Below are 14027 nucleotides of genomic sequence, written 5' to 3'. Positions count from 1 at the left end.
GTCACGGTCACACATGGTCACGGACAGACATGGTCACGGACACACATGGTCACGGACACACACGGTCACGGTCACGCATGGTCACGCTCACATGGTCACGGTCACGCATGGTCACGGACAGACATGGTCACACATGGTCACGAACACTCGGTAACGGACATACATGGTCACGTCCCGTCACGGTCACGCATGGTCACAGACACACATGGTCACGGACACGCATGGTCACAGTCACACATGGTCACGCTCACATGGTCACAGACAGACATGGTCACACATGGTCACGAAAATTCGGTCACGGACACGCATGGTCACGGTCACACACGGTCACAGACACACATGGTCACGCACGGTCACGGACACACATGGTCACGCAAGATCACGTCACGCTCTCGGGCTCACGCTCACGCCCTCCCCTCCCCCAGACGGCCCCGACGGCCCCCACGAGCCCACGCGCCGCCCCGTCACGGAGGACAAGGACCCGACGCCCTCGCGCTCGCCGCCGCGGCTCCCGGTCGCCACCGCCGCGCCAGAAACACGCGTGTCCCCGGGACCCGCGGGGACACGCCCCGCCCCGACCCCCCGCCCCGCCTCGGCCGTCCACGTGGCCACAAACACGCGTGTCTCCGCCGTCCGCGTGCGCCGGGCCCCGCGTGGGCGGGCCCCGCGGCAGGCGTGACCGGGTGGACCCCGCGGACACGGCTCCCACGCGTGTCCGCGCTCGCCGCGGGGGCGGGACGGCCGGAGCGCAAGAGCCGCGCACACGCGTGTCCCCCGGACTCGTGGCCCCACGCGTCAGTGACAGCTGTGCGAGTCCCACGCGTGGAGCCACCGCGCGCCTCCCCTCCCCCGACCCGCCCACGCGAGTGTGAGTTCCCGCCCGAGCACGTGTGCAAACTTCCACGCGGGCACACGCGTGTCCAGCCCCACGCTCGCAGAGTCACACGTCCACGCGGGCACACGCGTGTCCAGCCCCACGCTCGCAGAGTCACACGTCCACGCGGGCACACGCGTGTCCAGCCCCACGCTCGCAGAGTCACACGTCCACGCGGGCACACGCGTGTCCAGCCCCACGCTCGCAGTCACACGTCCACGCGGGCACACGCGTGTCCAGCCCCACGCTCGCAGAGTCACACGTCCACGCGGGCACACGCGTGTCCAGCCCCACACTCGCAGTCACACGTCCACGCGGGCACACGCGTGTCCAGCCCCACGCTCGCAGAGTCACACGTCCACGCGGGCACACGCGTGTCCAGCCCCACGCTCGCAGAGTCACACGTCCACGCGGGCACACGCGTGTCCAGCCCCACGCTCGCAGAGTCACACGTCCACGCGGGCACACGCGTGTCCAGCCCCACGCTCGGAGAGCGCACACGGGTCCACGCGGGCACACGCGTGTCCAGCAATCTCCGCCCACCCTCGGCGAGTGTCCACGGCCACGCGCACACGCACACGCGCCGCCCCGGCCTCCTCTCACCGACTTCGGGGCCTGAGTGTGCGAGAGGCCGAGGACGGACACGCGTGGCCCCGGGATCGAGGACGGACACGCGCCGAGGATGGACACGCGTTGAGGACGGACACGCGTGGCCCCGGGACTGAGGACAAGCATGCGTGGGCCGGGACTGAGGACGGACACACGTTGAGGACGAACACGCGTGACCCCGGGGCCGAGGACGGACACGCGCCTAGGATGGACACACGTGGCCCGGACTGAGGACAGACACGCGTGACCCCGTGGCTGAGGACGGACACGCGCCGAGGACAGACACGCGTGGGCCGGGACCGAGGAAGGACACGCGTGGCCCCGGGGCCGAGGACGGACACGCGTGGGCGGGGACCCGGGCGCCATCTTGGGTCCCGCACACCTGTCCCCGAGGAGGAAGCGACGCGGCTGCGAGCGGCGAGCGCGACCTTCACGCACCGAACACGCGTGTGCGCGCGCGAGTGGGCGGGAGCGTTAGTGTGAGTGCGTGAATGAGCGTGTGACTGTGTGCAAGCGTGTGACAGCGTGGGAGCATGTGTGCGCGCGTGGGACGGGGCCGTGAGCGACACCCGCGGACACGCGTGGGCACCTGGGGCGTGCGCAGACGGGGGAGGGCGGGTCCCCGCGGCGTGGGCGGCCTCGGTCCCGGCCGCCAGGCGCCCGCCTCGCACACGCGTGTCGCTGTGTCGCGCGTGGGAATGGACCGCGCTGACCTGTGTGAAATAAACTATCGTCACGGAGACGGAGCGAAACGAACCTCCGCGGGCGCCGTGGGGGGTTGGGAGGCCCCGGGGGCACGAACACGCGTGTGCGTCCACGCACGGCAGCTCCGGGGCGTCGTCCCACGCGGCCCCGTGTTCCCTCCGTGTCTCCCCAGTCGAAGAGGTTCACGCCGAGGACACGCTGTGCCCGTGGGTCCCCGTGGGCGTGTGCACACGCGTGACCCGGGGAGGAGTCGGGTTCCCACCCGCTCACCCCGACACACGCACGCGTGTACTCACGTGGTCACACGCTCGCGCTCGCCTTCCCCACGCGTGTCCCCGGCCCGGCCTCGCCGCCGCCCGCTCCCGCGTGTGCACACGCGTCCGCGACCCTCCCCGCGGGCGTGACCCTGCGTGTCGCGTGGTCGGTGGGCGGGTGTCCGCGTGGGCGGGGCCGCCCTGTCCCCCGGGGCCGTCCACGCGCACCCGTGCTCGCAGCCACGCACACGCGTGCGAGAACACCCACACGAGCTCTCACGCGTGCTCGAGTACACGCTAAGGCAAACACGTGTGCTCACACGCACAAACACGCGTGTGCGCCCCCAGCACTGCCTCCCCCCCACGCGCGTGCGAACACTCCGGGCCGCGTGTGCAATTCTTTATTAAAAAATCGCGCTGACCCGCGGGGCGGACACGCGTGGGGGCGGGGAGGGGCTCCCCGGCCGGGCTCGCGCGTGGGGCCCCGCGAACGTGAAAAATAAATACAAAAGAGCCGAGACCCGCCCGTGCCGGCGAGTCGTGTCACACGCGTGACCCGGGCACACGCGTGACCCCCGGCGCACGCGCCCACCCGGGGCGCCCGGCGGCTCGCCGGTCGGCGCGGGCGCGTGCGCCCCACGCGTGGCGTGGGCCGCGCTGGTCCCGTCGCACGCTCCGTGCTTGTGCCCGACACGCGTGTCCCGCGTACAGGAGACACGATTCGTGGGAAAACGTAGGAAATGGCGGCTGCGCGCGTGGGTCACGGCCCTGAAACACCTCACGCGTGTGCGTCCTGGGGTCCCGATCACGAGAAGAATCCATTGCGGGGTTCACGCGTGTGGGGAGGGCACGCGTGGGTGTGTCCCGAGCGCGACGCCCGCCCCGCTGCAGGCTGGGAGGGAGGAGGAGGCCGTGCGTCGCCGAGACCGCAGACACGCGTGTCGCACACGCGTGTGGCCGCGGTCACGCGTGGCGCGGGCAGACGGTGGGAGCAGACACGGCTTGACCTCGTCGCCGTCTCCCGCAGGTCGCGTCCTCGCTGGCCGGGTCTGGCACACGCGTGGGGCCGCGGTCACGCGTGGCGTGGACGGGGGGTCCGTGTTCGCCCGCCCGCGTCCCCGGCGGGCGCGGGAGGCGCTCGGGGTCCCGGGCGGCGCGGGGCGCGCGTGGGCCCCGCCTCAGTGAGCGAGCGGACGCCGGGGTCAGGGGTCGGAGAGTCTTTACACGTCACGTGGGCGGGAACACGCGTGGGGGAGCCCGAGGGGGCCGGGCCGGGTCACGGCCGGGCGTGCTGGGGGGCGTGTCCGCGCCCACGCGTGTCCCCCGCGTGTCTTCTCGCCCAGGGGCGTCCCGGCCCCGCGCGCGCCCCCGCCCCGCCCACGCGTGTCCGCGCGCACTCGGCGGCGCCCGCGGCCAGCAGCTCCTGGAACGTGTTCCTCGAAGCAGCGCTTGAGGTCGCCGTAGGTCACCACGAGGACGCTCTTGGCGTCGCGCGAGGACAGGCTGATGCGCTCCGGCACGCCCGCGTCCAGCTGCGGGGACACGCGTGGGCATGAGGACGCGCGGGGACACGGGGGGACACGCGAGGGACACGCGTGGGCATGAGGACGCGCGGGGACACGGGGGAACACGTGAGGGACACGCGTGGGCATGAGGACGCGCGGGGACACGCGTGGGCATGAGGACGCGCGGGGACACGGGGGGACACACGAGGGACATGTGTGGGCATGAGGACACGCGGGGACACGCGTGGGCAGAGGACGCGCAGGGACACGCGTGGGCATGAGGACGCGCGGGGACACGGGGGGACACACGAGGGACATGTGTGGGCATGAGGACACACGGGGACAAGGGGGACACGCGTGGGCATGAGGACGCGCGGGGACACGGGGGAACACGCGAGGGACACGCGTGGGCATGAGGACACGCGGGGACAAGGGGGACACGCGTGGGCATGAGGACGCGCGGGGACACGGGGGAACACGCGAGGGACACGCGTGGGCAAGAGGACACGCGGGGACAAGGGGGGACACGCGAGGGACACGCGTGGGCATGAGGATGCGCGGGGACGCGGGGGGACACGCGTGGGCATGAGGACACGGGGGGACGCGGGGGACACAGGACACGGGGGGACACACGTGGGATGGGGGACACGCGGGGACACGCCAGGCTAATGCGCTCCGGCACGCCCGCGTCCAGCTGCGGGGGGGACACGCGTGGGCATGAGGACGCGCGGGGACACGCCAGGGGCGGGGACACGGGACATGGGGGAACACGCTCGGGGCGGGGAAACGCGGAAGACACGCGTGGGGCGGGGGGACACAGGACGCGGGGGGACACGGGGGAACACGCCAGGCTGATGCGCCCCGGCACACCCGCGTCCAGCTGCGGGGGGGACACACGTGGGGCATGAGGACACGCGGGGGACACTGGGGAACACGCGGGGGTCACGCGTGGGTCGGGGGGGAGACACGGGGGTCAGAGAGGGAACACGTGAGGGACCCGGACACGCGGGGGCCAGGGTGTGCGTGGGCTGGGGGCAGGGAGGACACGCAGGGAACAGGAGGACACGCGGGGGCAGGGGGGCGTGGGGCGGGGACACGTGTGGACGGGGGAGGCCACACTCGGGCCGGGGCCGGGACGGGCTCCCCCCCCGGGCCGCGCACACGCCTTGCACGCGTGTGGGGGGCTCGCCGTGACCCCGCCCCCGCCGTGACCCCGCCCGGCCCGCCGTGACCCCGCCCCCGTGACCCCGCCCTCCCCCGCCCCGTGACCCCGCCCCCGTGACCCCGTCCCCGTGACCCCGCCCTCCCGACCCGTCCCCCGTGACCCCGCCCCTCCCCCCGTGACCCCGCCCTCCCCCCGTGACCCCGCCCCTGCCGCGTCCCCGCCCCCGGCCCCGCCCCCACCTTGTTGAGGCACGACACGATGTGGCTGAGGTCGATCCACGGGGCCCCCGCGGCCGTGACCTGGTGGAACAGGTGGTCGCGGAAGAGCTTCAGCAGGTAGCGGTCGCCCGTCTCGGCCCACGCGGGGTCCTTCTGGAACCTGCGGGCGCGGACACGCGTGACGGGGCGCCCACGCCAGCGCACATGCTAAAACACGCCACCACACGCCAGCACACGCCTGACATGCTCACGCCAGAACACGCCAGTACACGCCCGACACGCTCGGGCGCCCGTCTCGGCCCACGCGGGGTCCTTCTGGAACCTGCGGGCGCGGACACGCGTGACGGGCGCCCACGCCAGCGCACATGCTAAAACACGCCACCACACGCTAACACACGCCAGCACACGCCAACACACGCCAGCACACGCTCGGGCGCCCGTCTCGGCCCACGCGGGGTCCTTCTGGAACCTGCGGGCGCGGATACGCGTGACGGGGCGCCCACGCCAAGACACGCCAGAACACGCTAATACACGCCAGCACACGCTAACACACGCCAGCACACGCCAGCACACGCCGGGCGCCCGTCTCGGCCCACGCGGGGTCCTTCTGGAACCTGCGGGCGCGGACACGCGTGACGGGGCGCCCACGCCAGCACACCGCCAACACACGCTGACACACGCCAGCACACGCCACCAGACACACATGCTACTCACACACGCTCACCACACGCTCACACGCGGGGTCCTTCTGGAACCTGCGGGCGCGGACACGCGTGACGGGGCGCCCACGCCAGCACACGCCAACACACGCCAGCACACGCTAACACACGCCAGAACACGCCAGCACACGCTAACACACCAGCACACGCCAGAACACGCCCAGCCACGCCGCCCACGGCCTCCCCGCCGACTGTCCCGCTCAGAGGCTCGCGTGGGGCCGCCGCGCCCACGAACACGCGCTCACACGAGGGCGCGGCGCACACCCGGGCCGCAGACACGCGTGAAGGCCCGCCCGGCCCTGCTCTCCCGCCCACGCCCCCGCCCACGCCACGCGGGCCCCCGCCCCGCCCCGCCCACGCCACGCGGGCCCCCCGCCCGCCCCCGCCCCACGGGCCCCCGCCCCGCCCCGGGACACGCGTGTCCGCACTCACTCTGGCCGCTCGTTGATGGTCCCCAGCTTCGCCAGCAGCCGGAACAGACGCCCGTTCTGCACCTCCTGCGGGGACACGCGTGGGCGGGGCGGGAGCACCGCGGGCGGCCACGGCGTCCCGACACGCGGGACACGCGCGACACGCGGGGACACGCGAGGACACCGTCAGACACGCGCGGACACGCGAGGACACGCGGGGACACACAGACTCAGACACGCAGACATGTGAGGACACACGCAGACACACAGACACGCAGACACGCGAGGACACACGAGGACACGCGGGGACACGAGGACTCACAGACATGCAGACACGCACAGACACACGGAGACACAGACACGGAGACACACGGAGACACAGACACGGAGACACACGGAGACACACGGAGACACACGGAGACACAGACACGGAGACACACGGAGACACACGGAGACACAGACACGGAGACACAGACACGGAGACACACGGAGACACACGGAGACACACGGAGACACACGGAGACACACGGAGACACACGGGGACACACGGGGACACACGGGGACACACGGAGACACAGACAAGGAGACACACGGAGACACAGACACGGAGACACACGGAGACACACGGAGACACACGGAGACACAGACAAGGAGACACACGGAGACACAGACACGGAGACACACGCAGACACACGGAGACACACGGAGACACACGGAGACACAGACACGGAGACACACGGAGACACACGGAGACACAGACACGGAGACACACGGAGACACACGGAGACACACGGAGACACACGGAGACACACGGAGACACAGACACGGAGACACACGGAGACACACGGAGACACACGGAGACACACGGGGACACACGGAGACACACGGAGACACACGGAGACACACGGAGACACACGGAGACACACGGAGACACACGGAGACACGCGGAGACACGCGGAGACACACGGAGACACAGACACGGAGACACAGACACGGAGACACACGGAGACACACGGAGACACACGGAGACACACGGAGACACACGGAGACACAGACACGGAGACACACGGAGACACACGGAGACACAGACACGGAGACACACGGAGACACAGACACGGAGACACAGACACGGAGACACACGGAGACACACGGAGACACAAGGAGACACGGAGACACACGGAGACACACGCAGACAGACACGGAGACACACGCAGACACACGCAGACAGACACACACAGTCACGCGAGGACACACAGACACGCGGACACAGACTCGCACACAGTCACGCGAGGACACACGTACAGACGTAGACACACACTGGCACACGCAGACACGCACATGTGTACACGCTCACACGCGCTCTCACACTCGCGTGCTCACACACGCTCACACTCGCGTGCTCTCGCACACTCCCCTTGCACACTCGCGTGCTCTCGCACACTCCCCCTTGCACACTCGCGTGCTCTCGCACACTCACGCCCTTGCACACTCACGTGCTCTCACACCTCGCGTGCTCGCACACTCCCCCTTGCACACTCGCGTGCTCTCGCACACTCCCCTTGCACACTCGCGTGCTCTCGCACTCCCCCTTGCACACTCGCGTGCTCTCGCACACCCCTTGCACACTCGCGTGCTCTCGCACACTCCCCCTTGCACACTCGCGTGCTCCCCCTCCTGCACACTCGCGTGCTCTCGCACTCCCCCTTGCACACCTCGCGTGCTCTCACACTCCCCCTTGCACACTCGCGTGCTCTCGCACACTCCCCTTGCACACTCGCGTGCTCTCGCACACTCCCCTTGCACACTCGCGTGCTCTTGCACACTCCCCTTGCACACTCGCGTGCTCTCACACTCGCGTGCTCTCGCACACTCCCCTTGCACACTCGCGTGCTCTCACACTCGCGTGCTCTCGCACACTCCCCTTGCACACTCGCGTGCTCTCACACTTGTGTGCTCTTGCACACTCCCCTTGCACACTCGCGTGCTCTCACACTCGCGTGCTCTCGCACACTCCCCCTTGCACACTCGCGTGCTCACACCCCGTGTGCTCCCGCACACTCCCCTTGCACACTCGCGTGCTCGCACACTCCCCTTGCACACTCGCGTGCTCTCACACTCCCCCCTTGCACACTCGCGTGCCTTGCACACTCCCCCTTGCACACTCGCGTGCTCTCACACTCCCCCTTGCACACTCGCGTGCTCTCACACTCCCCCTTGCACACTCGCGTGCTCTCACACTCCCCCTTGCACACTCCCCTTGCACACTCGCGTGCTCTCGCACACTCCCCCTTGCACACTCGCGTGCTCTCGCACACTCCCCTTGCACACTCGCGTGCTCTCGCACACTCCCCTTGCACACTCGCGTGCTCTTGCACACTCCCCCTTGCACACTCGCGTGCTCTCACACTCGCGTGCTCTCGCACACTCCCCGCACACTCGCGTGCTCTCACACTCGCGTGCTCTCGCACACTCCCCCTTGCACACTCGCGTGCTCTCACACTCTGTGTGCTCTTGCACACTCCCCTTGCACACTCGCGTGCTCTCGCACACTCCCCCTTGCACACTCGCGTGCTCGCACACTCCCCCTTGCACACCTCGCGTGCTCTCACACTCCCCTTGCACACCTCGCGTGCTCGCACACTCCCCCTTGCACACTCGCGTGCTCTCACACTCCCCTTGCACACTCGCGTGCTCTCACACTCCCCCTTGCACACTCGCGTGCTCTTGCACACTCCCCCTTGCACACTCGCGTGCTCTCACACTCCCCTTGCACACTCGCGTGCTCTCACACTCCCCCTTGCACACTCGCGTGCTCTCACACTCCCCCTTGCACACTCGCGTGCTCTCACTACCCCTTGCACACTCGCGTGCTCGCACACTCCCCTTGCACACTCGCGTGCTCGCACACTCCCCCTTGCACACTCGCGCTGCTCACACTCGCGTGCTCTTGCACACTCCCCCTTGCACACTCACGTGCTCTTGCACACTCACGCCCTTGCACACTCACGCGCTCTTGCACACTCACGATCCTGCACACTCCCCCCGCCCCCATGGCCAGGTCCTCCTCGATGACGTCCCTGCGCACCTGCGCTCCCGCCCTTGCACGCTCGCGCTCTTGCACACTCATGCATTCGCACACTCACGCTCTTGCACGCCCACTTGCACGCCCACTCTTGCACACCCGCCCACCTTGGCCAGGTCCTCCTCGATGACGTCACTGCGCATCTGCGCGGCGTCGAGCTGCGTGTAGAAGCGGGCGCCGATCATGGGCATGATGTCATGCACGGAGCGCGGGCGGCCCGGCTCGGCCAGCAGGTACCTGCGCGTGCAAGACGGGTGTGCAAGAGTGTGCAAGGGAGCACGGAGCGCGGGCGGCCCGGCTCGGCCAGCAGGTACCTGCGCGTGCAAGACGGGTGTGCAAGAGTGTGCAAGGGAGCACGGAGCGCGGGCGGCCCGGCTCGGCCAGCAGGTACCTGCGCGTGCAAGACGGGTGTGCAAGAGTGTGCAAGGGAGCACGGAGCGCGGGCGGCCCGGCTCGGCCAGCAGGTACCTGCGCGTGCAAGAGTGTGCAAGAGTGTGCAAGGGAGCACGGAGCGCGGGCGGCCCGGCTCGGCCAGCAGGTACCTGCGCGTGCAAGACGGGGTGTGCAAGAGTGTGCAGAGGGGAGCACGGAGCGCGGGCGGCCCGGCTCGGCCAGCAGGTACCTGCGGGGAGTGTGAGCTCGAGTGTGAGCAGTGAGTGTGAGCGCCTTCCCCGCTCACCCCTTGCACACTCCCCCCTTGCACCCCCGCGCCCTTGCACACCCACCCCCCTTGCACACCCACCCACTTGCACACCCACCCCCTTGCACGCCCCTTGCACACTCACAGCACGAGGTTCTTGAGGTCGGCCGAGTAGTGCGGGCCCCTTGCACACCCCCCTTGCACGCCCCTTGCACACCCACCCCCTTGCACCCCCTTGCACACTCACAGCACGAGGTTCTTGAGGTCGGCCGAGTAGTGCAGGCCCCTTGCACACCCCCTTGCACGCCCACCCCTTGCACACTCACAGCACGAGGTTCTTGAGGTCGGCCGAGTAGTGCGGGCCCCTTGCACACCCCTTGCACACTCACCCTCTTGCACACCCCCCTTGCACGCCCACCCCTTGCACACTCACAGCACGAGGTTCTTGAGGTCGGCCGAGTAGTGCGGCCCCCTTGCACACCCTCTTGCACACCTCACCCCCTTGCACGCCCCTTGCACACTCACAGCACGAGGTTCTTGAGGTCGGCCGAGTAGTGCGGGCCCCTTGCACACCCCCTTGCACACCCACCCTTGCACACCCCCTTGCACCCCCTTGCACACTCACAGCACGAGGTTCTTGAGGTCGGCCGAGTAGTGCGGGCCCCTTGCACACCCCCTTGCACACTCACCCCCTTGCACGCCCACCCCCTTGCACACTCACAGCACGAGGTTCTTGAGGTCGGCCGAGTAGTGCGGGCCCCTTGCACGCCCACCCCCTTGCACACTCACCCCCTTGCACGCCCACCCCCCTTGCACACTCACAGCACGAGGTTCTTGAGGTCGGCCGAGTAGTGCGGGCCCCTTGCACACCCCCCTTGCACACTCACCCCCTTGCACGCCCCTTGCACACTCACAGCACGAGGTTCTTGAGGTCGGCCGAGTAGTGCGGGCCCCTTGCACACCCCCTGCACACACCCCCTTGCACACCCACCCCCTTGCACGCCCACCCCTTGCACACTCACAGCACGAGGTTCTTGAGGTCGGCCGAGTAGTGCGGGCCCCTTGCACACCCCTTGCACACCCACCCTTGCACACCCCCTTGCACACCCCTTGCACACTCACAGCACGAGGTTCTTGAGGTCGGCCGAGTAGTGCGGGCCCCTTGCACACCCCTTGCACACCCACCCCTTGCACACTCACAGCACGAGGTTCTTGAGGTCGGCCGAGTACCCCTTGCACACTCCCCTTGCACACCCCCCCTGCACACCCCCTTGCACGCCCCTTGCACACTCACAGCACGAGGTTCTTGAGGTCGGCCGAGTAGTGCGGGCCCCCTGCACACCCACCCCTTGCACACTCACCCCATCGCACACCCCCCTTGCACACTCACCCCCTTGCACACCCACCCCTTGCACACTCACCCCATCGCACACCCCCCTTGCACACTCACCCCCTTGCACGCCCGCCCCTTGCACACTCACAGCACGAGGTTCTTGAGGTCGGCCGAGTAGTGCGGGCCCCTTGCACACCCACCCTCTTGCACGCTCACCCCTTGCACGCCCACCCCCTTGCACACTCACAGCACGAGGTTCTTGAGGTCGGCCGAGTAGTGCAGACTCACGAGCTCCAGCGCGCGGGGCACGTTGTCGCGTTGCACAACCAGCGCCGAGTTGCACGCGAGCGCGAGCACCAGCTTCCCCAGCGCCACCAGGTCGGCTTGCTGCGGGGTCGGGGGTCACGGGGGCGGGGTCACGCGGGGTCAGGGGTCACGCGGGGGTCACGCGGGGTCACGGGTCACGCGGGGTCAGGGGTCACGCGGGGGTCGGGGTCACGGGGCGTGGGGTCACGGGGGGTCACGGGTCACGCGGGGTCACGGGTCACGCGGGGCGCGGGGGGCGGGGGTCACGCGTCGCCCACGCCCGCCCGCCTCGCCCTCGCACACCCGCCCGCGCCCTCGGTCCTCTTGCACACGCGCGCCTCACACGTCACGCCCTCACACACCCGCCCGCGCCCTGCACTCACGCCTTGCACACTCGCGGTCACACAGCCCGCCCGCGCCCTGCACTCACCCGTGCACACTCGCGCCTCACACGCCCGCCCGCGCGCCTGCACTCACCCGTGCACACTCGCCCTCACACACCCGCCCGCGCGTCTGCGCTCACCGTTGCACACTCGCCCGTCACACTGCGCCCTCGCACACCCGCCCGCGCCCCTGCACTCACCCTTGCACACTCGCCCTCGCACACCCGCCCTCGCCCCTGCACTCACCCTTGCACACTCGCTCTCCTCGCACACCCGCCCGCGCCCTGCACTCACCCTTGCACACTCGCCCTCACACACCCCGCCCGCGCCCTGCACTCACCCTTGCACACTCGCCCTCACACACCCGCCCCCGCCCCTGCACTCACTCCTTGCACACTCACCCCTGCACACTCGCCCTCACACACCCTCCCTCGCCCCTGCACTCACCCTTGCACACTCGCCCTCACACACCCGCCCGCGCCCCTGCACTCACCCTTGCACACTCGCCCTCACACTCGCCCTCACACACCCGCCCTCGCCCCTGCACTCACCCCTTGCACACTCGCCCTCACACACCCGCCCCTCGCCCCTGCACTCCGCCCTTGCACACTCGCCCTCACACTCGCCCTCACACACCCGCCCTCGCCCCTGCACTCACCCTTGCACACTCGCCCTCACACACCCGCCCGCGCCCCTGCACTCACCCTTGCACACTCGCTCTCCCTCGCACACCTGCCCGCGCCCCTGCACTCACCCTTGCACACTCGCCCTCACACACCCGCCCGCGCCCTGCACTCACCCTTGCACACTCGCCCTCACACACCCGCCCTCGCCCCTGCACTCACCCTTGCACACTCACCCTTGCACACTCGCCCTCACACACCCTCCCTCGCCCCTGCACTCACCCTTGCACACTCGCCCTCACACACCCGCCCGCGCCCCTGCACTCACCCTTGCACACTCGCCCTCACACTCGCCCTCACACACCCGCCCTCGCCCCTGCACTCACCCTTGCACACTCGCCCTCACACACCCGCCCTCGCCCCTGCACTCGCCCTTGCACACTCGCCCTCACACTCGCCCTCACACACCCGCCCTCGCCCCTGCACTCACCCTTGCACACTCGCCCTCACACACCCGCCCTCACACACCCTCCCTCGCCCCTGCACTCACCCCTTGCACACTCGCCCTCACACACTCGCCCTCACACACCCGCCCTCACCCCTGCACTCACCCTTGCACACTCGCCCTCACACCCGCCCTCACACACCCGCCCTTGCCCCTGCACTCGCCCTCACACTCGCCCTCACACACCCGCCCTCGCCCCTGCACTCACCCTTGCACACTCGCTCGCCCTCACACACCCGCCCCTCGCCCCTGCACTCACCCTTGCACACTCGCCCTCACACACCCGCCCTCGCCCCTGCACTCACCCCTGCACACTCGCCCTCACACACCCGCCCGCGCCCTGCACTCACCCTTGCACACTCGCCCTCACACACCCGCCCGCGCCCCTGCACTCACCCTTGCACACTCGCCCTCACACACCCGCCCTCGCCCCTGCACTCACCCCCTTGCACACTCACCCTTGCACACTCGCCCTCACACACCCGCCCTCGCCCTGCACTCACCCCCTGCACACTCGCTCTCCCTCACACACCGCCCTCGCCCCTGCACTCACACTCGCCCTCACACTCACCCTCACACACCCGCCCGCGCCCCTGCACTCACCCTTGCACACTCGCCCTCACACTCACCCTCACACACCCGCCCGCGCCCCTGCACTCACCCCTTGCACACTCGCCCTCACACACCCGCCCGCGC

General features: G+C 69.6%; 1 protein-coding gene and 1 long non-coding RNA gene across 2 annotated transcripts in view; both read right to left on the bottom strand.

The window, feature by feature from the left end:
- Positions 1-3405: 3405 nt before the first annotated feature.
- LOC132650518 (PAN2-PAN3 deadenylation complex subunit Pan3-like) overlaps positions 3406-14027 on the bottom strand; it is a 38036-nt gene continuing 27414 nt past the window's right edge. The window contains 7 exon segments of the mRNA XM_060375843.1: positions 3406-3660; positions 3824-3877; positions 3879-3974; positions 5352-5490; positions 6482-6546; positions 9649-9778; positions 11762-11901. Of these exon segments, the coding sequence (XP_060231826.1) occupies positions 3406-3660; positions 3824-3877; positions 3879-3974; positions 5352-5490; positions 6482-6546; positions 9649-9778; positions 11762-11901 (879 nt within the window).
- LOC132650517 (uncharacterized) lies at positions 7877-9642 on the bottom strand. The gene is made up of 3 exons (XR_009588863.1): positions 9397-9642; positions 8992-9053; positions 7877-7964 (listed from the first exon to the last, which is right to left on the bottom strand). It is a non-coding gene; the product is annotated as an uncharacterized LOC132650517 (long non-coding RNA).

Source organism: Meriones unguiculatus, assembly GCF_030254825.1.
Source record: "Meriones unguiculatus strain TT.TT164.6M chromosome 13 unlocalized genomic scaffold, Bangor_MerUng_6.1 Chr13_unordered_Contig_107, whole genome shotgun sequence".
Classification (NCBI taxonomy): Eukaryota; Metazoa; Chordata; class Mammalia; order Rodentia; family Muridae; genus Meriones; species Meriones unguiculatus.
The sequence above is the reverse complement of the archived record's forward strand: the minus strand, read 5'-3'. Positions and strand labels throughout refer to the sequence as shown.